Genomic DNA, 27805 nt, shown 5'->3' with positions numbered 1-27805 from the left:
AACAGTTGGGTTGGCACTAATACACGTCATGAGAGGCAAAGACTGGGGCCTGTATTTCGAGAAGTGTTCATCTGCGTCCTCACTTTTATTTCACAACACCCCCATCAAGAGATGTCTTCCTGGATTAACAGAACCAAAATCATAATCTTTTCCCTCTCAGAACCTTTTTCCTTCAGGGACCCCTTTTCTATCCTTCAGTAAACTGACGACCCCTGACTAAGTGATATATTTTATGGATATTTCATATTATATTCAATGCAAAACAATAACAGTACAGAACAACTGATAAACTGTACATTGAATGTGTTAAAACTGAACACAGAACCTGCAGGAGGTTTGTGGAAAACAAGTGATTTGGATTAATTTTAAGTAAAGTATCAGAGATGAGTTGATGTTTTTTTAAGTCTGTAGCTTCTAAACTACTACATTAATATTTTAACTTCCAGTTCACAGTAGCAAAGCAGGGCTGCAAAGCCTTGATTTACTATCATAAATGACAAAACAGTTGCTGGACTCCACAAAAGTTTTGTAATTTTTGCTTGAAAAATGATTAAGTTGGCAATTAATTTTCTCAGTCAGCTTATCGACTCATCATTGCAGCTCTAAAGTTGAACCTTCAAGATTTAACATTTATAATATTTAATTATACGTTACTTTAAAACACAACAATCTGTAATGAATGAGACCAATGGACATCTCTGTCAAAGTGCTACAGAGCGCAAAAAATAACTTTATTACCATTTCTTTCTTTTCCACCTTTTCGTATTTACTATTTTATGTCAAGAATTTTACATGAGGAATTCTAAAACAGTGAGGGAAAACAATCGCTTCTCTGAAACAAAAGGGACCTTTTTTTTTTTTAACATAATCTGGTGTCTACAAAAATCACTGAATCAGCAACATTTGGGTTGACAAATTGAATTAAAAATCATATCAGTAAATTAAAATAACAGGGAATTATTTAGAGCACTGTCAGCTCTCCATTCACAATTTAGATTAAGTTTTATTTGTCTGCAGAAGCGGCCAATACAAATGATAAGAATCCACGTCATCTCCGGTGAATCATAAATGCATTTCTTCAAAGCTAATCAGAAAAAATTAGTTGCTCTCCACACACACGCACGCACACACACAAACCTTTATGCCTACAGCTCATAAATACAATCAATCTGATATACAAATATTTGGATAGATTTATTTTTTAGCGACATTTAAAATGCAGTTTTTAATCCCAAATTCCTGCTGTTCTCTTCTGAAGACCGCCCCTTGTTTCAGTGATATCATCACATTTCTCAGAGAAGAAACTGAAGCCTGACGTGGACGAGGGACCCTGACACATCTGTGAAAATCAAGAGTTGCTGATGGGCAGGGAGGACATTTAAATAAATATCTGAAACAAGGAGCGTCCAAACGGTGCGGACTTTCTCCGACTCGAGTCTCTTTCCTGCATCATCCGACGCGATTCCTTTGCTGGAGGGCGACTGAGGAGAGAAGCAAACAACACAGCAGACGACGCACTATTGACACGATTCATTCTCACACAGACTGCTGTCTCCGGGTGACAGAAGAACACTGAGGAGAACCACAGTATGAAATTAAAAAGGTGCCACTTTCTTTCTTTCTATCCATACATCACACATACAATCAATCAAACATGGACATTTGGACTTCTCACACAAAAGGGAACCTAAAACAGAACCTGGGATGATCATTCTGTTAATATGTGAAGGGAAGCTGGAGATTATTGTACACTAAATGATGCCTTCGTGAGCGTACAGTTTGTGTATGAATGCATCCATGGTTAAACCTTTATGTGTGTTTTAAAATCCACTGTTTTTCGGTTTGGATGCAGCAGAAAGCCCTTCAAGAAAACACTGTGCCTGTTAAAAAAATACACCGGTGACAATTAATGAACCGAAAGAAAGAGATGAAAGAGTGGTTAAGCTGTTGGACAAAGATCAACAGACATCATGGAGACGGTGATTATGCTCTTCTTAGGTGCAGGCAAAAAGAAAAAAAAGAAGGGTCCTTTAGACAGAGAGCAGTATGTCCATGTGCTTCATTTACTTCCAGGTAGGATATATCACGCTATCCAACAAGTCTGTTCACATAATCTCTCTGCAAGTCGATGTTCACTTCATCACTGGGTACTGGCGCTGACCGCCCAAACGACCAGGGCGGTGTCCACCTCCTGATGGTGCACTCGTCTGGGAAGAGGGAGAAAAACAACAGCAAGGAAAGAGCGTTATGAAGAGGACAGGAAGACACATGAGAGGGACGTTTACAGGTGCAAAACCAGCATACCCAAAAAGTTGGGATGCTGTGTGAAACATGAATAAAAACAGAAGCCTTTTCGACTTATATTCAACTGAATACAGCGAAAATATTTGCAAGATATAACAAAAGTCTGAAAGTGCTCAAAAAAATGTGGAACATTCGACAGGTAAACAGGTTCACTGGTAAAAGGTGACAGCATCATGTTGAGTATTAAAGGGCAACCTCAAAAGTCCTCAGTCATTCAAAAGCATGGATGAGGTGAAGTTCACCAGTTTGTAAAAAAAATAATGTGGGCGGGTCGCCCCGGTAGCTCAGGTGGTAGAGCCCGTGTGCAGCAGCCATCGGTTTGATTCCAGCCTGAAGCTCTTTGCTGCATGTCTATCTCCCTCTGTCTTCCCCGATTTCTGTCTATCTAGAGCTGTCCTATCAAAATAAAGGATAAAGAGCCCAAGAAATAATCTTAAAAAAAACAAAACAAGGGGCGCCCCTGCAGCTCAGTTGGTGGAGCGTGCGCCTCATGTACTGAGGCTGTTGGTCCTCTGCAGTGGCTGCTCGTTCGAGTCCTGCTTGTGTGTCGTCCCCTGTCTCTCTACTCCCTTTCTTGTCATATCTTCAGCTGTCGCTGTCTGAATAAAGGCAAAAAGCCATTCTTGGTGTGGACAGCCCTTTACTGCAGACACCATGTGCTTGTATCTTGGACGTTTTTTAAAATTATTCCTGGGACAACAGGACATCCTTAATTTACAAATGCTGTCCTCACCTGTGCAAACTGTGCAGGATTATAAAAGGTGACGCCTCCAGCGGGTGTGGTTCCCTGGGCAGGATGACTCTGCAAAGGACAAACAGAGTTATTACTGTGTGTGCAGTGTTACTGGTCCTTTATTTCTCTGGGTAGCGACAGAGAGGTAGATGCACTCCCAATGCCACACAAAGGTTTGACAACTTTATGCAAGAGAAGCAGAGGAACAGTGGCAAAGTAATGGCAAGGAGGACTTGGTTCCACAGTGAGGCAGCATTACAAACCACTGTTTCACTTATTTTAGTAACCATGCAAGCTTTATGACGGGTTATTGAAGCTGTGCGCTCCCATGACAACAAGCAAGGGAGTCGTCCTGCAACCGTCTCCAGCATGTCTCGCTCTCTGATCTACGGCTCAAAGTCACCCAGCAACTTTCGAGTAGATTGGTCAATACTGTAGAATAAATGAGACTTGGTGTCAACAGCCACGTTAGCAACTCTGTGAGGCTGTACTTGCATGAGGATGTAGGGAATGTTTACTTTATTCACAATCATTAGCATGTTGACATTCCCATCACCCTCAGTTGTGCTTCGTGTTCAGAGCATGTTAGCATGCTAATAGTTTTGCACATATTTGGACATGAACCAAACTATCAGACAAAATAAAACATTGACCTGATGATGATGCTAAGTGGCACAGAAGAGTATTAGAGCCAGGCATGCAGGGGGAGGAGGGAGAATTTTTTTTATTGTGGATTTCGATTTTATTATCCACAGTTCAACAAATTTATTTGACATTTTGACTTGATTCTTGACATTTCGACAACTTTATTTTCAACATTTTAACGACTTTATTCTCGACTTTCAGACAACTTTATCCTTGACTTTTTGACAACTTTATTCTCAACTTTGACAAGTTAATTTTCAACATTTCTGCATTACTTTTCTAATTTCATCAAATTTATTTACGACATTGACGATTTTAGTCTGAACATTTTGACAACTTTACTCTCGACATTTCTTTATTCACAACAATCCAACTTTTATTTCTATTTTTCCCCTTTATGCCTGGCCAAAATACTCTTCTGTGGGAACTGAAGGGGTTTGAATTCATCCAGAGGGAAACATCATTGTTTCATCCAAAGTTCAAATCAATCTAACCAACAGATGTCAAGACATTTTGCTGAAAACCACAAATGCCACTGAAGGAAAAGTCATTAGAGATCATCCTCTGAACACTTTGGATATCCTATGATAGTTGTTGAAATATTTCAGCCCACAGAGTGGGAACGCCAGCGTGGCTGCAAATAAGGGATTACATTCTCTGATTACTTTTCCTTTGTTGATCATTTGCTGGGTTTGGTTGTTCACAACAGATCCAGAGTTATGTTAATGCTGGAGACGGCGGGCAGGTGAGCAGGCAGACATCCTGGGTTGGATGGGCGGTGAAGCTTCGGGTGCAAATGGTGAAGCGTGCTACTAGTGATGTGGTGAACTAGGTGGGTGGGCAGGCAGGGGTGAGGGTGGACCGTTTGAGGCCCAGCTAGAGGTACCTGGTTTAAATGCTGACTCACTTCGCGTGATAAAGAACTCATTGAGCTAGAACGTGAGAGCTAAAGACAGCAGGAGGGAAATAAAACAGTAGACAACAAAAACACAAACCAAAAACCCATATTAATAATCTCCCATGCACTGGATTAGATCTGTTTCCACTATCCACCAGTTCAGAATGAAAACAAATAAATCAGCGTTAGAAAATTATGATTCTTGAAAAAACAGACATGAACAGAATTAGATTATAACAGCAAATGGAACAGAGATTTTACATCGTATCAAGGCTGCGCATTTAGCATGATTATGGGCAAAGATTTTAAGTCGACATGCATGCATTCTCATGTTCTTTCATACACCCTCTGACATTAACTTACATTCATACATAAAAGCAAACTGCACGCACTGGCTGTTAGGGTGTCGAGCATCATGATTCAGTGGTGGGCACGATGGTACTATGGTGGCTACAGTAGCAGGTGACAGGAAGAATCTGTCTTACCTCTCCGGACTGTGAGCCGTCAGGCACAGGTTGACCCTCTGGGGCGGGTGGTAACAACGTTGGGTTGAACATCTAAACAGATTGATTGTATAAGTGAAACAGAAAAGAGCACAGGCTCAGCTTTGTCAGTTGGTGATTGACTCTCATTCCCGGAACATCATGAGCACAGTAATATAATGAGAAAATAAGGGAATACAGGCAGAGAGCAGAGTCTCTGCAGATACAGACGCCACCTCACACTTCAAGTCATAAGTGATGATTGAAAGAGATTATAAATATATGAGTTTATACACTGTTTTTAAAGAAAATGCTTCATATTATGCCCTTAGCTGCTAGTCAAAAATGCCAACAATCGAGAAATCATTAATAAAATACAAAGCAAACCCCTCTTCTCATTTTAGGTTTAATTTTACGTGTCAAATGAGGTGCAGTTACTGCCATTTCTAGACTATCCATTACATTTCTAACATAAACACAACAGGTTCATCAAAGAGAAAATGTTACCTGTGGAGCAGCACTGGTGTTTGGTGAATTCTGCTCCAGATTTCCTCCTTCACTGCCCTCCAGAGGTTGTTGATCGTCAGGAGCTGCACCAGAGATACAGAAAGATATTCTCGTTACTTCAGTTATTAAATGTACGGTACCTTGCTTGTGACTGTACTGTTAACACACACATAATCTTAAGTCATCTTATTTTATAATCGTCATTTAAAGAAAGTCATTTTGACACGTGACACAGACCTGAACTAGGCACAAATAGGTTTGCAGGCATGGCCATTGGTGCCAAGGGAGCAAAGATGTCTGCAGGAGCAGGAGCTAATCCACCCGGTTTAGTAGTTCTGCTGGGGTTCAGAACATCCACATATCTGCTCCTCGTGCCTGAGAAGAAACAAACACATCTGAGTGACAAGAAACAGGCAAACAGGTTTTAATGCTGACTGACTTGTTCAGGCTTATAAAGACCTTTTTCACACAGCACAGACACATTTAAAGGGGGGCTGAAGTAAATGTAACTTTATTTAACTGAAACCATGTTTAAGATGTTTTAAGGCCTGAAAGTCAGATTATTGGATTTAATGATCTGCGGAAACCCTCTCATATGTTTGACAATTACAATATGTGGAATCTCTTTGATTTTCTTTCCCCATAACTTGTAATTCAGCTGTCACAATTAGATCATGTGAGGTCAGGCATGGTTTTGTGAAGCCCAAAGCTATAGCATATAACCCTCATCTCACCTGCTTTTCTGGAGAAAATGTTGACAGGAGGACCACTGCTCGGGGGCGCAGCGGGCCCTCCAGGGCCAGGCTTGTGAGGCATCATGGGGAAGCCAGAGGGAGGTGGTGGAGGGGGCTTACTCTGATGGATTATAAAGAAAAACTCAACATCAGAACTGGTTGGTCCACAAAGCTATCAGTTGCTCAGGTTAGACAAGTAGGTCTGTTTTAAAAAAGTATATCACTCAGTCTTGTAAACCAGTTTTACAACATTACAGACCTCCTCTTCAGGCTCGTTCAAGTCGACCCATCTCTGCTTCTGTTCATCCCACACAATCTGACAATAAGGAGCAAAGCACTTCTATCAGTCTTTTGCAGCGCACAAGTACATAAACCTGTGCAAAAATGAGAGACCGAATACAGAGGAATGCTAAAAAATAAGACGTGCACCATGGGTGTAACTTACAGATTTGTTTTTGTCATCTGGCAAGTGAGCCTCATTCTTCCCCTTCCTCCACCAGCCAGTCAGCCAACCGCCGCCGCCGCCACCACCACCACCCTGTGTTAAAGAAAGAGAATAGCACTGATCACCACTGAACGCTGTTGGAGCACCGGCTGAACACCGACTGAGTGCTTCTGAGTGATTATGAACCTTTTTCGGGGACTCTTTCTTCACTTTCTTGGCCTCTTCTTTGCGGGGCTGTTCAGGAATTGAAGGCGGCGGTGGAGAGGTCTGCTTCACAGCTGAGTTACTCCGCTCTCTTCCGCCAGAGTGAGTGGAGGATTCAGAGGTGGTGCGAGAGCGCCGTCCTGAACCCTGTAGGCCAGAAAACACTGGTCAGAATAAAATACACAGGCTTTTTGTATTTCACATCCTCTAACTTTGTACAGAAGGTATTTTATATCATATGCCATAGGGTTAATGTATGGAGGCCCATTTCCTCTATTAAAAGAAAAAAATATCCCCTTTGTAAGTCACAATAATGAATAAACAGTAAAGTAAAAGTTAATAGTAGCAGCTTAAAAGTCAAAATTATGAGAATAAAGTTGAAATTATGGGATAAAGTCATAATTCTAAGATAAAAAGACAATTACGAGGAAAAAAGGGTCCAAATGATGAGATCAAAGATGAAACTGAGATAAAAAGTCATAATTATGAAATAAAATGTCCAAATCATGAGAGAAAAAGTTGAATTATGAGATAAAAAGTCAGTTATAAGATAAAATGAAATCAAAATAATGATAAAATGTCATAATTGTGAGATTAAAAAAAGTCAAGATTATGAATTAAAAAGTTGGAATTATGAGTTAAAAAGTAGAAATTATGAGCTAAAAATGTCCTTTTCATCTCATTATGACTTTCTGTCTCTTAATTATGACTTTTCATGAGGATGTTTTTTCTTTTAATGAAAATAGACTTCTATAAGTCAGGGTTTTGTTGGGTTTGTGCATACACATCTAGTTTATGTATGTAAGTATACAAATAAAAAATATAAAAACTACAGACACATTTCCATATTCCAAGAGGACAATGAAAAAAAAAAAATCCTAGTAGTTTTAGTATTTTAGCAGTTTATACATGACAGACAAACCATATGCATTGAAGATTGTGAAGTAGTCCTTGACCTCCTTCCAGGACCCTGCAGTGTCAGAAAAGACAACATAATCAGACATCATAATCATATGGACAAAGAACTGTGATAATGCTTAAGATTAAATACTCGTCTGTCAGCCATAGATACTAACCATGTCAGCCATGCGGTCATAGAAGTCCTTCTGTGGTGTGATGGAGCCTCTGGGTGGAGAGGAGGATATTGTGTGACCGATCTCTGGTGGGGCCTGGGGTGGCTGCTCTATAGGGGGCATGTGCCCGGGAGAAGGGGGCATGTGCTGGGTTGGTGGATGATTCATCAGTAAGGGTGGCTGCATCTGAGGGGGCATGTGTGGTGACATCTGGCCCATTTGATGAGGTGGGGGGCACGGCTGCTGATGGGCTCCCGGATACATTTCTGACTGCTCAGGTTGAGGCTGGAAGGGAGGAGGGGCGAAGCCAGGATCCTGTGGAGGGTAGCCTGAGACGGGGATCTGGCCTGGTTGTCCACTAGGAGGTACTGGGTAGAACTGCGGCACGTCACTAGGGGGCTGAGGGGGAGCCATGCCATCTTGGAGGATGGAGGTGGGAGCTGAAAGACAGAAGACATGAGATCTAATGTATTTTTAATCTGTCACAGGTTACTTAGCTGCCGAACGTGGACTAAAGCAGGCACTCGTCACCACCACGCCCCCTTTGCATGAAAACAAGCACTACAAAAGATTGTGTCTGTGGGGTGTTACTGAAGTTTTTATTGTGAAAAACACGGTCCTACCACAAAACACCTGTTCTTAGAATAGAGTTGGTTAAACGGTACCAAAACAGCACAATAAAGTTTCTTAACATATAAAAAGTGACAGATGTCTGTCCTCTATCATTGATTGGCAAAGACATAGTTTAACTTTTGAGCTGACTGGCTGGATTTTGGCTCCTAATAGCTAGCAAAATGTTGTATTTAAACTGACAAAGACCTTGGAATTTGTATCGACTGCCAGCCAAATTAGCCCAAAATAGGATGGGGGACTGATGCAGGAGCAGAGCTCATCCATAAGAGTTGCAAGTCAATGAGTTTTCACAACCCGTTCCTGCAAAATGTGTCACAACACAAGCTTTGCTAAGAAATTAAGGGTTTTGTCCACTGAAACCCCAGATCAGATGGCTTTTAATGTGAAAGAGATACAGGAAGTGATGAGTTTATATTAGCAGTGTAATGCAATAACTTGAGTACTTTGTACTCCTGCTCCTGACAAACTAGAGCAAACAGATGTGATAAGCATGATGGTTATCAGGGGCAGGGTTATGTTTATAAATAGGTACATTTAAAATGTAGAATTTAGGGATGATTGTTTCTTAACTTTCCAGCAACAATCAGTGTCTGATTAATTTGTGCATCCCTAAGAAAAATACATCTACACACACACACACCTGGAGGCATCAGCTGTACGCCCTGTGGTGGAGGCCCAGGCAATAATGAGCTCATTAGTGGGTTGTCAGGTGTGGGACCGTCCAGCTCCACAGGCATGCTGTAAGGTTCAGGTGGAGTGGGCTGGTCCAAGTCAGAGCTGGGGCTGCTGCAGTTGAACTGTGTGGGAGTTGTTCTGTCTTCATTGTATGTAATCGCCCCCCTCTGAAAAAAAGACATAAAACATTTGTTACATGGGAACAACTTATGGGGACTATTTCAAACAGCCGCAGCACTAAGAAGGCTGACGCACAAAAACTGCAGACACTTCTGCAGGCAGCCTCCTTAGTCTGGCTGCTGTAAAATGATGTTAGCAGTCTCCCATGTGAGTTTTGTGAAGTTGGATCTGAGCCCTGTACTAAAACTCTCATACATCCTGCTGTAAATGGTTGCCTAAATTTTCTCAGTCACCACCATCTTTTTTTTTTAAATGTTTATGTTTTTTCCATCTCAAATGACAACAAACAGAATCTAAAACTGCAGGAATTCCACTGTACTTAAGTATAATGACAATAAAGATTTTCCTGATTCTGACAGAAGAAAAAGAAAAAGAAGAACAAAGAGAAAAAAGAAGAAAGATGAAGAAGACAAAGAAAAGAAGAAGAATTAATCTTGAAGTTGAAATTTCAGATAATCTACATCAAATAAAATGTCTGTATTTCCAAGTAAAAATACACCCAACACAATATGCCTTATTTTGAAATTCTGGAAATCCTGGAAAAAATAAAAATAAGCACATATAACAACAAACAACTTCTTCTCTGTCTCTTCTTCCTCACCCTGATCTGTCCATCCAGCTGTCTGAGTTGGAACAGCCATTCAGGCTCGTTGAACAGCTCCTGCTCCGGCTTCTCCTTCAGTTGTGGATCAAAGAATCGCAGCTTCTCAGACATCTGTCAAAAAACAATAAAACATTACATGTGTCAGAATATTAAAACTGGTATATGTCTCTATGTATGTGAATGGAGGAAATCCAGAGGGACAGACGAGGTGGAGAGCGACTCCTTACCTGTATGATTTGGCTTATGAAAACAGGAGAATAGTAAGAAGGCTGTATGAGGACAGCCTTCGAGATAACTTCGCAGTAGTGGAAGGCCTGAGCACTCAGGCCTGCTTCAGCCAACCGGCATGCATAGATCAACTTGAACACCTAATGGGAGATGATAAAGAGCAAAGAGCAGTGTTACTCCTCAGTAGTACAATCTCAGAATCATATGCTATGCCTCACAAGCATGGCAATGTAAACACTTCTTTACCAGTCTGCAAAGACAGTATTAATTTTGTCAAAGAAAGTAGCTCCTGCATGTAGATTCAGCTGCAGAAAGAAAGTAGCTCCTATATGAAACTGCTCACAAAAAGGTCAGTGGATTATGACTAAAACACTGTAAAATTAGAATAAAATGAGAACCAGTTCCACTGACTAAATCTTGACCAAAACAATAACTTACTCTAACTACAATTTTCAGGAAGCCACTTAAGACAAAAACTAAAGTAAAAATTCTTATCAGAATTAACACTGTGCACAGATATTTAATATTTTATATAGTGTAATCAAGTATTAGGTTTCTCAACACCTCTACAAGAGACTGTAAATACCAAAAAATGTACCTGGAAGTTGGGTAGTGAACACGGCTGGGAGCCCAGAGACTGAGCGTACTCGTAGGCCTCAGTCCTCTGGATGGCTTCATTGGTCGCAAATTGGTAAAATGGCAAACTGGCATGAAGAGATAAAGATATAAATACGTGGGGCACATTACCTATAAACTGCACTGTTGTCTAAAAAGGTCCCTTATAACTTTGTGTGTGTGCCTGCCTCTGTCTCTAACCTGTGGTTGGAGCCAATCAGAACCAACTTGGTGCTCTTCTTTGTGAAAACTCCCAGACCAACTTGGGCCATCAGGTAGCAGAAGTGTGCAGCGTCAATCAGCCCCTTGGAAGCTACAACAACACAAAATGAGTGCAGACAGTCAGAATGTGAGCCGACGTGTGAAGAATAAAAACCCTCTGTAGCTGAGAGAAGTTAAAGACTGCAGTCCTACCAAGCGTGTCTCCCATGGTGGTGATTGTGCGAGTATCCAGATCCAGGGTGTGTGTGAGGTTAGACAGCACCATGGCCAGGTGAGGGCGCCAGTCACCCCACTTCTCCTCTCCACAGCACTGAGTGAACACAAAAAAAGATCTCAACTATAGTAGGCAACTTCTTCAGAATGATTGTGAGGGTTTATGGCAAGTTGTTGTAATAATAATAATAGTGCTAGTAAACGTTATTTAAATATAGCACATATAAACAGGAAATACATAGTGCAATTACTAATTTAAATCAATTCATTGCAAAAGACAAAGGATGCAAATCCTTAGGAATAGATAAATAAGCATAAAACAAACAAAAGTCAAACCAAATGCCTTTTAATAAAAATTAGTTTTTAAAAGGTAGTGTGACTTTTTCTTAATCTAGAATGAACATTCTGGATATCTGCAATAGAACCCTTACAATGAAGAACTCCAATTTCAGATATCTACACTAGTCCTAATTTTCATTTCAGATATTCAAATGTAATTTTTAATATCCAAAATACATTTTACCAGTATAAATTTCATTATGGATATCCACAATTTGTATTATGACTACTAAAAATGCAATTTATGATTATTAGAATTGTCTGCAAACAATGCAACTGCAAATATACACAAATGTATTATGGATATCTGTTGAAATGTAAAAAAAAAATGTTACTGTAGATAAGTTTAAATACCATTCTGACTAATGAGAATACAGTTTTGACAAGGAGAAATGCTATTATGGATACTTAATAGAGTGTGGTTTGATTAAAAGTTACAACGGCTTGCCATAAGGGGTTATAAAGAGAGGAGGCCAAAGCGATACTTACAGTGGCTGATGCAGGCATCCTCCCTGACATCAGCTGGTACACTGTCTGCAGAGGGTCATTGATGGGCAAACTGTTGGCAAACCTAAACAAAAAGAGGCACAAATTAAATATTAGATTAATTAATCTGTTAAAAAAAAAACAAAAAAAACATCACAGAATAAAAGGTGAAACCACTGTTTTCCACACTTTACCTTGTCATGACACGTGCATGTGTCCTATTGTCCATTTTACTGGCCAACAGCAGAGCATGTCCCCACAGACCTCCCTTCATAGCTGCTTCTAGCGCATCCTATTCCAGAGACAAAATGAAAATTAATTTATGACATATTAACTATTTATTTTAATACAGATAAAGGGGTAGTTCTGATCTAAGCGGAGTACGAGCAGTTTCACTGTAGAAAATTAATATCAGTTTAAGCGCACACTTTATTTGAAATATTTTCACCACTTTACCTTGCTACCACACATCAAATAATCCAAACTATCCCATTAAAGAGTGTTACTTCTTTACCTTCTTGCGGCCAAACAGCAGCAGCTCCCTGAAGCGTTCTGTCTCCTTGCCAACGTTCTCCGGGACAGTCATGAAGGTGTCAGACAGGAGGGACAGCGGTCCGGCTCCCGGCTCTTCCTCAGCTCGTGCCAGCGGCTCATTGTTAAAATCAATCAGGTTGGCCTCATTAGGACTTTTGCCCGGCAGCCAGACAGAGCGATGCTCCTTCAACAAGAGGTCAGCGATGTCTGTGCCGACCACGGTCTTAAGAAACAGAGCGGACAGTAAGGAATTTGTTTCAGGCAAGTATATGTCACATTCCTGCCTTCAATTCAATTCCTGACACATCCCCAGTTAAGCCTGCAGTCTTACCCCGTTCTGTCTACAGAGCAGCATAATGAAGTCCCAGAGGAGGCGAGCAGAGTCTCTGTCCAAGAGGTTGTTGTCACGAGAACACTCCAACGCTTTGTTCTGGGAGAACTTTATCACATCCACCTTATGGGTCTCCTCTCTGACGGACAGGACGCAAGACGAGTGACAGGTTAGTAGTGACTAGTCAGACCAGTGATACCTATTATTCATACTGATATCAAGACACAAGAATGCAGCAAAAACTGTTTTCTATGCATTGTTCTTGATACTGCATTATTTACTGCCTGGTGTAACTATGTGGTTTGGAGTGCTAGGAAAGTGTTAAGGAAAAGTGTGGTGATTGTTTTTTTATTATTATCAAAAATCCCACTCCCAGTACACTTTTTTACATTTACCTCACCAACCTTGTCAAGCTCAGTGACTCAAGGATATTTTTGTAGTGGACAAAAGGGCAGAAATACTTACTTAACAAGAGGTCCAGGGAAAGATCGTAGTTCTGTCTGATCCGGGGTATCCTGTAGCATCGTCTGCAAATACAGAAATATCTCAGAACAGTACCAACAATATGCTACTACTGAATTATTTTGCAAGTCCTCTGAAAGAAAAACAATTTAAATGTGCAAGAAAAGCTACCATATTCTGTTTTTTTCCCCCTCAAAGGTTGAACTACATATTCTCAAGAACCTGAAGATGCATTTAAGGTGCTAAATTTTAGGGTTTTCAGTGCCTTGTTTCCTTAAAGAAAGCACCAGTCTGGTCTAATCTCTAGATCATTTACTGTTATAAATCATACATTTTCAACATAGCATGCATAGCCCTTTTATCCCTTTTAACAAGAGATAAAAGGGCTATGCAAATTAATAAACCATAATAATTGATAAAAATTAAAAATTAGCCTATTGAAATGGTTTCATAAAAAATCTGGTATGCTTTTCATCAAATTTTAATAAATAAACACACAAAACATGTTGATCCAAAATATTTCTTAACACAAGTAATGCTATTTAAAATATGTACACTTTTATTCAATCCTTTTTTTTCAATCTCTCTCTCTGACATAAAATGTCGACCTGCTTCTTAGCTCCTGCTTTGCTGAGCCACCGCACAATGTCACCACAATTTGTACTGCACATAATGTAATTACATCATCATCAACTTGCGACTCCAGCATTCAACATAATGACATGAAAGACAGAAGCCATGGGCCGTGGACAACCACACAGTCTGTTTTAAAAGGGTTAGTGGGGATATTATTTGTTTGTATTAATCAATAACTTAAAAAATGCATTTAACAATAATATTATATGTTACACTATATTGCATGTAATAGTGTAACAGCAGCATGAACACCTTCGGTTAAAACTCTGTAAGTAAAGCTCTGTAATAAAGTCTGTTAGAAATGTACCTCCAGGTTGTGGATATCAACGAGCGCGGGCTGTCCAGCTGACGGGAGATTGGGCAGAACTTGGACCAGATGACCACCAGGTCCAAAGCGGGCACAACGGTGCGGTATGGTGAACTTCTCTGGGGTCGCAGGGCGAGGAGGAGCTGGAGGAAAACCACAAGTCAAAATAAGAGTGGGATGGACAAAAAATGAAGCAAACATCTAAGGTACAAAATCCAACTATTTTATTAGTATTTCGCTGTATTTCTTGACTTAGTTTTATCATTTCTAAAGCATCACTAATGACTAAACTCCAAACTTAAGACTGTGTACTTACGTTGCTCCGGGGCGGTCCAGGTGGTGTCTGCGGTGTACTCAGAGGGATACATGTACTGGCTGTAGTTCTGGGATGCATCAGTCTGGTTTGGGTACTGTCCATACGAGTAGTCCACAGCCAGAGTAGATGACGTGGTGTCATAGACTGCAGACACCAAGTCAGGCTGGCTTCTGTACACTTGACTCTGTTAGGAGGGAAAAAACAGAGATAATTATCAAATACATAGAAGTAAACACCCACAAGACCACCAACAAACAGTTAATATACTTAAAACTACTTTCAAGAGAGCAGAGTTTCATGTCTTTTGGGTTCAGAATCAGCTGCCAAGTAAGTATCTAAAGCTTAAGCCTATTTTGCTGAGAGTTACTGGCATGATGCTGATAACTTTATACAAGTCACAACAGTGTAATTGTGGAGTAGACTGTGAAGCTCTGATAAGTATTTAGAGTGACAGTGGAAGGTCATGAAATTTTAGCACATACTTTTCACTCAAGTCTTACACCATAAAAATGTGACGTAGCAGCTGTCAGCATTCCCACTTTCCTACATGGAGTGCTACACAATTAATTGAATATTAATCTCAATCACAGTTTTGTCTTCTTATAATTAAATGAACATCATTGACTGTGTTTTTGACATTTAAAATGCAAGCTGTGCTCATAGAAAACTCTGCTGCATATCAAGTCAAGCACTTCCTAAAAACTAACAGCCAGCAACCCTGCGGCAGCAGCCTCTGCAAAATTTCCTGGCTGTTGTGGCTGTAGTCCAGAGTAGTATTATTCAACAGAGAGCAGACGGGCAAAAGCGGAAAAGGAGAAAAGCTAGTCCCTCAAAATGGTTTATCAGTTTTTTAGTAAGTGACTTCAAACAAGAACAAATCAAATGAAAAAGAGTGCATGAGACTTGTGTCTTTTCCACAAAATAATACAAACACCTTAAAAAAAAACACAAACTGCAATATGAATGCATGAAGGCCAAGAAGAATAATGTTGATATCGTTACCTCACTGAATCCCCGTCTGTGTCCAGTATCAACTCAGACATCCATAACAACACTGTACAGCACATCATTGTATGAACGTATCACAAAGTCAAAGTGAAAGCAGTGCTGTGCTGTTTTAATTTTGTGTAAAAAAAAAAAAAAAAAAAAAAAACAACAACAACAATTTCATTTATATTTTGCTTTTAGGACACGGTCTGAGGACACTGAGTCTTATCTGTTGCACAGATTTGTACATTGGCAGAAAATGTAGCACAGCATGGAAGTGAAAGCAGAGCTCTGTTTATTTAAAAGTGCAATAAACATATTTTGTCTCCATAGTAAAGGAATAATTGTGATAAGTAATAACGGTTTCAATACTGATCAAAATAATCATGACTATCATTTAGACCATAACTGTGGAGTCCAGCAGGTGACCAACCTAAAATTGTGGAGGATTTGTTATGAATGAAGCAGCTGAGAACAGGAATGATCATGAGTCTGCTTGAAAGCATAGCTAATAGTAAAGAGTAGATGCTACAGGGGATGTCTGGGAAAAACAACTACTAGCTGCATTTTGGCTGCACCCTTAAAAGTCATTCCATTTAGGATGTTCTCTCCAGTTATATACTGAAGAGAGATAGATGAGGTCAATGCCACTCTGATATCTATGAATACATGATGCTGTTTTATGTTGTTTTCTTAATGCTAAGTGAAGCTAACTAGATGTCATATTTAGCAATTCGATCTTCTCACTCTCTAACTCTCTACTGGAGAAAAGGAGCTGCTCTTGTGTTTAGTACAAATTAACAACCTTAAAATAAACCAGTGAATGATGAAGACTGTGTTACACTGCATAAACCCATACCCAAAGTTCAACACATTCCCACACTTTTCTTTCCAGCTCATTTCTGATGTTTAGAAATGCAACTACAGCTAACAGATGGAACCAAGAAATCCCAAATTTTCTCCATCTGGCAACATGCTGCAAGTACTCACAGTACCATATGATTCTGAGAATTACATCTCAAGTACCAAAAATCTGAACTCTAAATAATGCATATTTCAAAGCCACTTTGTAGCCATTTTGATTTGCTAAAGTGAGTTTTATAGCAGTGTGAACAATGTTGTCTTTATCTTTTACCGAGAAATCCACAGCTCATCCATTAAGGCATACCAAGGCACTGGGACAGCCTCAAGAACAACAGCTCTCTGAACAGAAAGGAAGCTTAGCAAGTAAAGGCACCAGAATGTAACCAGAAGCACTGCACTGCAGCAATAAGGAGAAACATTTAGGAACATGGTATAACTCTAAAACCCCTTTCGCACATGCACTGCACCTCTGCACTTATCAAGACATTACCCGAAGGAGCTGAACGTGTTAATGCAAATGTCTGCATCAGCTGCCCCTGACTTAACCCTGTCAGCTCCCTGGTCCTAAGTCTGGGTGAGCCACATGTGCAAATAGAGCAGGTCATTGTCCAGAGCGAGCGAGTGGGCGTGTTGATGACGTTGCATGGTGCAGAGTATGCAGCTCAGCCTTGGTGTTTCAGTCAGATGAAGCAACAGGTAAAAAGACCTACGCATGCAAGAAAAATCTGCACATTTACCTGTTGGGACCGTGAGCTGAAGCTGCTCCGTCTGCTGTGGTGGCTGTGAGAGCTGTGAACGCTGTGTGCCGACTGCTCGCTGTGGACGCTGCGTCTGTCAAAATCATCGCCATACATGTCTCCACGACGTCGGTAACCATCTTCATCAAAACTGGGATCATAGCCAGGATAGTACCGCCACTGATCATCATAGCCCTCTTTCCTGCGAGTAGAGTGAACAGTGCTTGTAAATGAATCCAGCACTACAGTGCACCTAAATGCAGCAATGTAGCATGTAATCCATAACAGACTGAACTAAGATTACTCCTAAACCTATTTTCCATTAGACACATTTAAATCAGAACAGAAAAGATAAACACAAACATGAACTATACATGTTCCCAGTGTATAGTTTCACAGATAAAATGCTACAAAGCTTTCTTACACAGCTACATCTGTTACCAAATATGCATCAATGCAACAGCAACAATTCAATGCACATGAACAACTTTTTTCTCTGTGTACCTGGGAGGATACATCTGTTGATTATAGTAATCTCTGCCTCTGTAGCCATCACTGTTATTATATGACCAGTAGGAGGAATCATAGTATCCTCTGTATCGCGGGTCATATTGTCCATAGTTGTATCCTTCCCAAGCAAAATATGGAGAGAGAAGAGAGGGAGATTCATGTCACAAGACATTTATACACATGGCAGATTAATGTGTTTTGTGAGCTGATTGTTTTACAACAAATTCAGTGAATGACAAATTGATAACAGGCTCATACCTGCATAATCATAATGCTTGGCGTAATCTGCATAATATTCACTGTAGGCACTTGGGTTTGCTCTGTGGTATTCTTCAGGATAGCCTTGCCTACATGAAAAAGCAAACAACATGAGATTCACAGGTTAGGAGTAAAAGCACTATCTAGAGAACAGGGTTCATATAGGTGCTGGAAGTCACTGAAAACATTTTAATTTAATGTTTTGAAGGGTGCTTGAATTTATATAAAATTCAGACTGCATTACTTTCATAGTAAAATGTTTTCTGACTGAATAGCATTTTGATTAACAAATAATATAAGTCAGAGAGCCTAACTGCTTTTGCCTTTTGCAAATCAATGATGACTTCGCTTGAGGCTTGCTTGGCACTCTGTGTGTGTGGTTACACTGAGTGTGATCTGTCAGTCTTTGATGATGTGTACACCCTGATGGAACAGTGAGTGGGAGACTAACAGACAACAACATGCTGGGGGGTTACAGCTTCAAATAGCATTAGCAAAAAATGAAAAACTAACAAAAAAAGAAAAAGATTTTATTGAAATTGAAGTCATTTGTTTGATAGGGGTGTCACATTTCTCCAAATCCACATTTTGATTAAAACCTTTTTTTTTGCAGATAGAGGGATTTGTAAGGCTAAACAGATCATTGGTCTGTCATTTAAAATCTTTAAAAAGATAGGCATCGATTTGATATTACAGCCAATAAGCTACATTTTGTGTTGTCCTTGAAGTGCTGTTTTCTTCTGCAGACACACATTGGATGCTGCAAGTAGTCAAGGATGGAGAGGGAAAAAAAGCAAGAATCACCATTTGCGCCTTTGATTTTGATTATTGAAAATGGAGGCTCATTTCAATCATTTTTAGATTTCATCTTGAAATTGTGACACCCCTGTTGTTTGAGTGTTGTGTATTGGCTCAGCCAAGTTAAATGGGATTCCAAGTCTATTCAAATACAAGTGACACATTTTGAATCATAAAACTTTGCTATGTTCCTTTAATTTGTCAGCGTGCTGTGGAATTCTATCACAGATCAGAATTTTGGTTGTTTACAGCAGAATAACATCAGATTTAATGCGATGAGGAAGTAAAATGATCATTTTGAGTATAGATGCATATAAACATGTAATTTACCACAGCTTTAAAGTGCTGTAAACACTTGTAAATGCTTGAATTTGACTTGGAAAAAGGAGTAGGAAGCCTGTGAGAAAGTCATTTATCACAAACAAAACCATAATCACTGTGGAGGATTCCTTACATTCCTTAAAAACTGCATAAACAAATTAAATCTAAAATAAAAAAAAACAGCTCTGACTTGACGTGAAGAACATCCTGTGTGAATGATGGTGTAAGACTGAGAGACAGTTTGACTGACCTGGATGAGGGCCTGTCAGAGTACTGACTGGCTCTGGAGCTGGGTCGGTCTGGCTGAGGCTCTCTGTACTGGTAATTTGGATCACGGTAAGCTTGAGTCTGCCCGTCGTATCTGCCATACCAAGGGTCAGCTCTGCTCCTGTACGGGCCATCCTGAGAGACAGAAGCATCAATAAGTGATGTTTTTGTTCAGTTTATTAAATTAAAGGGATTTTTCAGATTATTTGATGTGCGGTTGTAGGAGGTATTTATTGACAGTTAGTGTATTAGCTACATTAGAAGATCACTTACATAATGGCTGTTTCCTGTCAAAAAAAAGTGATAAAAATAAACTGATACTGATTTCTTAGGTGGCCTTTTTAAGTGGCTAAAATATGTTTTGCTGGTGACCCCGTCCACAGCAGCACATTGCTTAGCTTTCATGCTGGTACTCTTTGCTGCCTCTCCTTACTGGGCACCTATTGTGGGTAATACACTGACTACGAATAAGAATCTCATAAAACCCCACTTGAAACACTGAGAATCATCCCTTTAAATGGCAGCAGTTGGTCATGCATGGTCTTCTTGTGTAATGCAATAAATATCTACACAAAAAAGTGGCAGATGAATACAGTCAGAAGCTAGCATAGAAAAAATGACTTACTTGATAATACTGCTGTGCTCCAGGTGGAGGTGGGTACTGGCCAGGAGGATATGGTGCTCTGCTATCTGGGTATTCTCCATAATTCCCATAATAGCCACCATACATCTGCCCTGGCATTGGAGGTTGGGGCCCATAGCCCTGCTGGCTGCCTGCAGAGGAGGGAGGTCGAGGTGGCTCTGTAGGAGCTTGTTGGGGAGCTCCTGGAGGTACCGGTCCTCGAGGCCCTGGAGGGTACGCGGCAGCAGCAGCAGGAGGAGGAGCACTCCCTGCAGGATGCTCCTGTGGTGGAGTTGGATACTGATCACGGGAGGGTTGTGCTCCACTCACCGGAATAGGAGGAGCAACATTTTGAGAATCTAACGTCTTCGGCGGTTCAGCTGGTGGCGGCTGGGTGTTAGGAGCTGCCTGGGCGGGTGTAGGTGGTACCTGCGGGGTAGACGAAGAGGCCGAGTTCTGGACAGGGGCATTCCCTTTCGCTGTTAACCCCTGCTGAGCGTCTTTGGTGACCTGTAGGTAAAATCCGTTACTAGACTGCGGAGACTCATGCAGAGAGGCAGGATGGCCAGGTGTTTGGGTTTGAGCTTGTGATTGGTGCATAGAAAAATCAAGCAGTTCATAATTTGATGACTGATTATGATTAGAGGCAGGAGCAGTCACAAGAGAAGCCTGTGGATTAACTTGGAGAGCAGAGTGGCTGTCTCCACCCACTGATTGACCCCTTGAAAGAGGAGGGCGGACAGGCTGAGACTGTGGCGGAGCTGCGATGTCTGGTGTCGCTGCTTCTGTGTTGTCTCGCGTCAGATTCAGCGGACCCTGGTTAGAGGCTGAAGAGCTGAAGCTTATTGGTCCAGGGGCAAACAGTGGACTCTGATTAGAGGTTACTGGAGGCGGCTGGGAGCTGCTGGCACCCTGCCCCTGTGCAACTGATCTCACAGGTGGGGTAGATTCCCTAAGGCTACTTTGATTGGCTGCTTGAGCAGGGGCACTGGGGGGAATCACGCTGTAATTAGACACTGGTGGGGCAATCAAAACAGGCTGATGTGGTGAGTCAGACACAAGCAAAGACGCATAGCCCAGGTTGCCTTGAGAGTCAGCTGGTTCAGCCTCACTCACCTTTGGTGGGTTCTCTAGGTTCTCTGAGTGCTGCTGTGTGGTTGGCTGAACTCTTTGTGAGGGCTGCAGGTCTAGTGGGCCATCCTCTGGAGGCTGGATGACATCAGCGCTAGGTTCTCGTAAAGGGGCGAGCACAGTTGGGGCAGCGGGGGCTAGGAGGATGTTGGCGCCCAAGCTAGCAGGATCATTCTGAGCCCACAGAGTTGTGGCAGGGCTCTCACAGGGCCGACTGGCCCCAAACGCTCGAGATGAAGGTCTAGAGTGAGAGTGAACCACAGGGTGTGTGAGATGGGGTGCACCACCTCCAGCCCCAGCAGGCAGCGGGTGCCCTGGGCCATAAATGTTTTCCATATTATCTGGTGGCTGCTCCAGGTTGCCAGGTGTAGAATCTGCACCCCCTTCCGCCACCATTTTAGCCCTGTCAACTTCAGGAGGACGCACCCCAACGCCATGTGAGCGCACAGGTTCAAATGAACTGTTAGCACTGGCCTGGAATATACCAGTGGGTTTAGGAGGACTCGGTGTGGGAGGCCACATTTGCTCCAGGGAGCTCCTTTGCGTGCCCATATCTCCAGCTGGAGACGTGTCAATCTGCTCAAAGTAGCCTCCAGTGGCAGCAGGCGGGTTAGCTTCATCAGTGAGACGTGGACTTTCCTGCTGAATAAAGGTGCCCACGACACCCTGATGCCTGCGACTGCCAGTTCCACTTCCATGGCTCATATTACTGTAGTTGGACGACACACTGGCAGATCTCATTGGTCTTGGAATAGAATCTGGAGTCTCAAGGTTAGGCCCGGTTTCAAACTGGTCTACTCCGTGGGCAGCAGGAGCAGCAGGGCTACTGTGAGTTTCACTTGGTAATACTTCCTGGTTTGGGACACATTCCAAATTCTCCACATGGTCATACTGGGAATCGGGAGGCTTCTGGGCGATTCCCTGTGATGTGTGGTTGCCATCATTCATGTATGGTACATGTGAATGGTCTTGCACAGGAGGTCCTTGGTAATCCAAAGGAACATCTCCATGGCCACTGTGGGCTTGCTGTGGGTTGCTGTGATGCTGAAAAGCTCCAGGACTACCGTTCACTGCCTTATTTCTCTCTCCTGCCAGAGTTTCTTCATTCTCAACATCATTGTCTTTAAAGAACATTGAGAGTGTGCCAGACTCCTGCGAGTATGGGACTGGGGCAGGGACAGAACTAGGCCCAGGCCCCATGTTGGGCACATGTTGAGATCCAGCAGACTCAGGTTGGGGCTGAGGATGGCCCGGGCCAGTCCCCATTTGGTGGTAGCCTGAGTCCTGTGGAGGTTGGTTGAACCATGAGTCCTGTGGTGCAGAGCTCTGACTGAAGTAGCTCTGAGTTTGGAAGTGAGAATTATGATGCTGCTGTGCATTTGGGTCAGGCCACTGAGAACCAGGGGCTTTTACTGGGTTTTGGTGAGGAAGAGGATGTCCAGGTTGTGTTGGAGGTGTGGGGGTATTGTGGTGAGGCGATGGGGCATGGGAGGGGTACATCTGGGTTTGCGGAGGTAAATTAAAAGGCTGTGGTGGAGGGTCACTAGTAGGCTGGAAATAGTTCTGAACAGATGGGGGGCGACTTCCGTGATCAGGCGCCCACTGCGAAGAAGAGGTGTTGGGAGGCACAGGCTGGAAGGGCACAGGCTGAGGAGGAGGCGGCCCTTGAAATTCCTGGTTAAAAGGTGCCTGACATGGAACTGGGGCCGAGGCTGCAAGTGGAGGCTCTGTGGCCACGGATGGTGTCGGTTCTCTTGAGTTAAAATAGCCCTGTTCACTATGTGAGGAGGATGCATATCCTGCTGCGGGACTGGGTGCTTGGAAAACGTTAGGGGACGCTGCACTGTGAGGGTTGAACAGGGTCACCCCTGGCAGAGATGACTGTGGGGGGCCAGGGGGAGCAGCTGGGACATCCTCCTGTGTATGTGGTTGTGGAGGCAGCCCTGAGCCAGCTTGAGCGTACATGGTGTTAGGTGGGGCTTGCATTGGTGGAGGGTTGCTGTTGGGTATTGTCGGGACACCACCTGCAGCCATAGGGGGAGGAGCTCGGACAAAAGCAAAAGGGTCTGTCATGGGCTGAGTAGCGGGCGGCATTGTGGCAGTCGCTGCCGCTGGATGCTTGTGAGGCCTGGTCCTGCGGAACATGTTGGGCCCAGAGGGAGGAGGGCCGGATGCTCCTGGAGGTCCAGTCCGAGGAGGGGGCTGCATGGCTGCAGAACTAACAGGTGTGAGGACCAGGTCACTCTCTTGTGGGATGTCACTGAAGACACTGAAGTCAGGCAGAGCTGAGTAAAAAAAAGCAAAGAGGGAGTGGTTACAAAAAGCTACACATGGCTCTGATAGCTTATACCACACCTTTATTTGTGTAATGATCCTATTTAAACCAACCATACAACGTGGCAATTTCTACATGAGCTCTTTGTTATGGCAAACAGATACAGTACTACACTGAGTGGAACATAACTGACTGCTTGTGTTTTTACTTTTAAAGCTTGGTGGCTATCTTTCTAAAATAATTAAAAGAAACATGATCACATAAATCAGTTTCAAACTGGAGTGATTGAGCAGGATGTAGGCAGTCTGCAGCAAAAAGAAGAATGGAATATTTTAACTTTTATCACATTGTTTGGAAGTTGAAACTACAAGTGAAGATGTTGACTGATTGTAATTTATAATGATCCTCACTTATCGCAAACATAAATATTAAAAAGAATTCAGAGGAGATTCCTTGGTATTCCATCATCCATTCCATGATACAGTTTTGAGTCCCCTGATGTAAACAGATGCAAACATTTAAAAAAAAAAAAAAGCAGAGGAAAATCTGAAATTCTTGATTAGCTTAATTACTAATTGCTAAAAGAAAATTTTGAGTCTGACATGGATTACAACAGCCAATCTGTTAAAATAAAGGAAATGCTGTTCTTGTGATTTCAATTTCTAAACAGGAACTTAAAACCGTTTACAACATGTCACATAGGTCCTACTACTAATTTGTGCATTTGAGTGGCTTTATTGCTTTTATTTTTAAAATTAGTTATTAGTGAGAAATTTTAATGCAAATGTCACAAACAGAGGATTGTAAGGGCTCTGTTATAGTCCAGACTACTCTTCCAAAAGATATTCACTCATTTGATGTTTTGATGATGGAGAGAGAGAGAGCGCTATCTCACACATCGGTCCAAATCTCCCCTAGCTGGGTCGAGATCTCATCACTGTGAAGGCCATAGCATATGATTCACACCACTGTCATACTCATCAAACAATTCTGTGACCCTTTATGCTCTCTGAATGGGGGCAATATCATCGCTGTGATCATTCAGAACAATTTTGTATTCATTTGCAGTGATGTCTCCATCTAAAGGGACAGGTGGACCCAAACATGCCAGCAAAATGCCCCCAAGAGCAAAACAGAGCCATCAGATCCCGTGACTGTAAGGATCAAGCATTCAGGTTTTTCCTTTAGTTTTTCCACCTGTCTGTAGCACAAGGACACACTGATTTAATGATTCAACTTTCTTAACTGCAGTTTGCTTCATAACAGTTTATGAACGCATGTCAAATAAGTCCTGCTGCTAACTTGTGCATTTGTATAGCTTTATTGCTTTTGTCTGTATTATTAGCTTGACATTTTACTAAAGATGCCACAAATACAAAGCATCTGATTGCTAAGACCACTGAATATGCCCTGGTGAGACTGTTTAATACACTGGCAGGTTCAAAGCCTTGCCTGAAGAGTAAAGACTTTGTTTGCTGTGTGAGCTTGGAGAAATTTGGGAACAAGATCATCATCAACATTTTTTGTTTTAACGTCCCGCATATGAGGACATAAAGGATGTACTTTTTACAAAAATGTCCGCCATTAATGTTTATTACTTTTGGCTGGATGAATATAGAAACATCTGAGTTGTGCTTTATGTAGGAAATCTTTTTTGTTACAGACTTTATTTATCATGCCTGGAAGAAAAGGCAAAATACTGAGTTGAAAGATTTAGTTATTTTGTAATGAAAGGAAATGTAATTATGAACGCACAATATGGATTTTTAGGCTATTTGACAACTGACAATTACCTGCTTCTAATGGCAGATGCCGCTAAGATAATTTCAGATTTTTGTATTTTAAAATTAAGTTTATATATCCTATAGTTTATGCACACCTGAGGGTAAGAAAGGTTAAGATGTACTGAGCAAAGACAGATGATTTAATATTCTAAGTGACTTCCCTATTATAATTAAAACAAAGACCACTTCTGACTCTTCAAATATACAGTAAAAAAAAAAAAAACTTCTCAAAAATACTTGGGAGTTTACAGACCATTTTTGCCTAAGATTTCAAATCAACTGATTGAACGTAGTCTGTCAAATCCTATACTATTATGGACAATATTAGTTCAGTTTAAGTTTCAGTCAATATGAATATGTTCAGTCGTGGTATTCATTCATACTGTCAGAAGAGTAAAGAAACTAAAAAGAATTTTGACTTTTTTTCTTCAAAAATGACTCAAACCAATTAACAAAATAGCTGGCGATTAATTTTGTAATGATTAATAACTGATTTATCAGTTAATTATTGCAGCTCTATAAACTTCCCATTACTGGAAGAGAATCTATCAACCACAGTATTTATCATGTATCCCTGGAATACATACATAAAACACAACGATCCTTCAAATGTGGTTGAGAAACAAGATATTTTTCAGTTATCAATAAATATTATTGTCCAAAAGTATATCATAGGACTGAAACAGTAAACTCTCATTAATGTCTTTTGCCTATAAAACAAAAAAAAATTAAGACAATCAACATTGTTTTCACATGGGACAAAACATATATAGCTGTGATAGGCCAATATCAACTACTAATTGATTGGTCCCGATATTTCTCATGTATCCCTAAATGTAATTAATTGCATTTGTATTTAAGGCGTCTTGTTAACCCATGAGGGTTGGGTACTTAGTGTTCATGACACAAAAATAAGAGGAACCAATCAATCGATGTAATTACTGTGTATCTATCTGATACATAGCTACACTGTGCATCTGTCAGTGTGAAGTTCAATGGAGCTAACACGGACTGACATTGAGCATTTGAGGTGTGATAAAGAAAGATCAGTAAGAGAAAGAGGTAGTAGGCAAGTAGCCTTGGCCAGATAATCACTTCCAACTTGATCCCGGATCTTTCAAGTGCTCCGGGTTACCAGGAAACGTTGCAGCCCCGTAAGCTAACGTTAGCACCCGGCAGGCGACGTCCCAACTTAGCGACAGTCAACATGAACCAAAACTCACAAAGTTAGCCTGTTGTAATATCTACTTGTAATCAGTATTCCACACTTGTTGAACTCTAATCGGTAGCGTTACTTGACTCTTCGTGGTCTGACACGACAGCAGGTTAACGTTACACATTAAGCTGTCTGCGAGGAAAGGTCCAGAGTGCTTTGGCTCAAACAGCTAACGGTAACGCTACATTGCTCTACATGTCAGCAAAACACTGATATCCAAAGTCGCCTGGTTCTGCCCGAAGCATGGACTTCTAAAGACTGTCCTAAAACAAACCATTTAGATATTCTTTTTATACATATTCAACACTGATTGAAGCACACAGTTAACAGTTACAGGTCGCTGGACACTCGTCGAGCATAATTTAACAGGTTCACTGCCTGGTCAGCTAGCATTAGCACTGATGCTTAGTTAGCATCGCTGGCTAACTAGCCTATGCTAACTACAGAGGTAACAGTTTAAAGCCCACTATAGAGACCAGATTAAAACCTTCAGAGTCAAACATTATTAATGATGGTACATACTCAGTCTTACCCGATGTCGGAAATGTGTATAGATATAAATAAATTCTTACAAATGTGCAGGACAGTGAGTCTGACACACAGCCACCATCTTCAATGAACACATCCTACTAGGCTACGTGTACAAGCAGCGTCACGGGCCAAACAACGGTTGCGTCACAGCAGGGCGGGGCTTGTTAAAGGTCATTTCTGTATACTTATCTGAATACATTTAATAATTAATTATAATTAATAGTTAATTGGATAATTCATAAGTTATTAGAATGGAGTGTCGTTTTGTTATTATTATTATTATTATTATTATTATTATTATTATTATTATTATTATTATTATTACCAGTAGTAGTAGTAGTAGTAGTATTCCACAACAAACATGGACAATTACAGGACAAAAATAAATAATAATGAAATAAAAACAGAAGTGAATCAGCAATTAAGATTCAAGATTCAAAAAAACTTTATTGTCTATCACAGTGACAGATGAAAATCAAAATTGTTTTAGCTTAGAGGTTTACAAACAACATAAATATATACACCTCGAAAAGACACATAAAATTTAAGATGCACTTAAACACAACTTATTCCATGAATAAATAAATAAATAACAGTAGTATTAGCGCAAAGGTGCATTACAAAAGTAGGGGTCTGTGGTGATGTACTCTGCCTTTTGTTTTACTGCCACTGCAGATGTCTGAGCACTGGGTTTGAGT

General features: G+C 41.2%; 1 protein-coding gene across 8 annotated transcripts; it reads right to left on the bottom strand.

Moving 5' to 3' along the window:
- Positions 1-701: 701 nt before the first annotated feature.
- On the bottom strand, positions 702-27217 carry sec16a (SEC16 homolog A, endoplasmic reticulum export factor). 8 transcript variants are annotated; one of them, XM_084746688.1, is made up of 32 exons: positions 27149-27217; positions 21287-23586; positions 20174-20680; positions 19532-19683; positions 18163-18251; positions 17899-18022; positions 17395-17596; positions 14807-14990; positions 14491-14633; positions 13551-13612; positions 13086-13224; positions 12735-12977; positions 12415-12512; positions 12224-12305; positions 11375-11492; positions 11162-11273; positions 10944-11049; positions 10345-10485; positions 10115-10228; positions 9299-9500; positions 8029-8465; positions 7875-7922; positions 6935-7099; positions 6749-6841; positions 6563-6619; positions 6304-6424; positions 5807-5944; positions 5570-5652; positions 5066-5137; positions 4569-4628; positions 3038-3106; positions 702-2207 (listed from the first exon to the last, which is right to left on the bottom strand). In XM_084746688.1, the coding sequence occupies exons 2-32, from the start codon at positions 23507-23509 to the stop codon at positions 2133-2135; spliced, it is 6459 nt and encodes a 2152-aa protein (XP_084602814.1). In that variant the 5' UTR covers positions 23510-23586; positions 27149-27217; the 3' UTR covers positions 702-2132. The 8 variants fall into 8 exon arrangements, with proteins under 8 accessions (XP_084602814.1, XP_084602807.1, XP_084602812.1 ...); XM_084746681.1 differs by having other exon boundaries at positions 20174-23586; XM_084746686.1 differs by having other exon boundaries at positions 4590-4628; positions 20174-23586.
- Between the last annotated feature and the right edge of the window lie 588 nt (positions 27218-27805).

The sequence above is a fragment of the Lutjanus erythropterus genome, chromosome 20 (genome assembly GCF_056507025.1).
Source record: "Lutjanus erythropterus isolate fLutEry1 chromosome 20, fLutEry1.hap2, whole genome shotgun sequence".
NCBI classification, from domain to species: domain Eukaryota; kingdom Metazoa; phylum Chordata; class Actinopteri; order Lutjaniformes; family Lutjanidae; genus Lutjanus; species Lutjanus erythropterus.
The sequence above is the reverse complement of the archived record's forward strand: the minus strand, read 5'-3'. Positions and strand labels throughout refer to the sequence as shown.

Excerpts from the sequence above, each read along its gene's own strand:
- sec16a (XM_084746681.1), bottom strand. The coding sequence starts at position 23,509 with ATGCAGCCCCCTCCTCGGACTGGACCTCCAGGAGCATCCGGCCCTCCT. Across the intron at positions 17,597-17,898 it reads CAACAGATGTATCCTCCCAG|GAAAGAGGGCTATGATGATC; the intron begins GTACACAGAGAA and ends CTCTACTCGCAG. Across the intron at positions 8,466-9,298 it reads CGTACAGCTGATGCCTCCAG|CTCCCACCTCCATCCTCCAA; the intron begins GTGTGTGTGTGT and ends TCTGTCTTTCAG.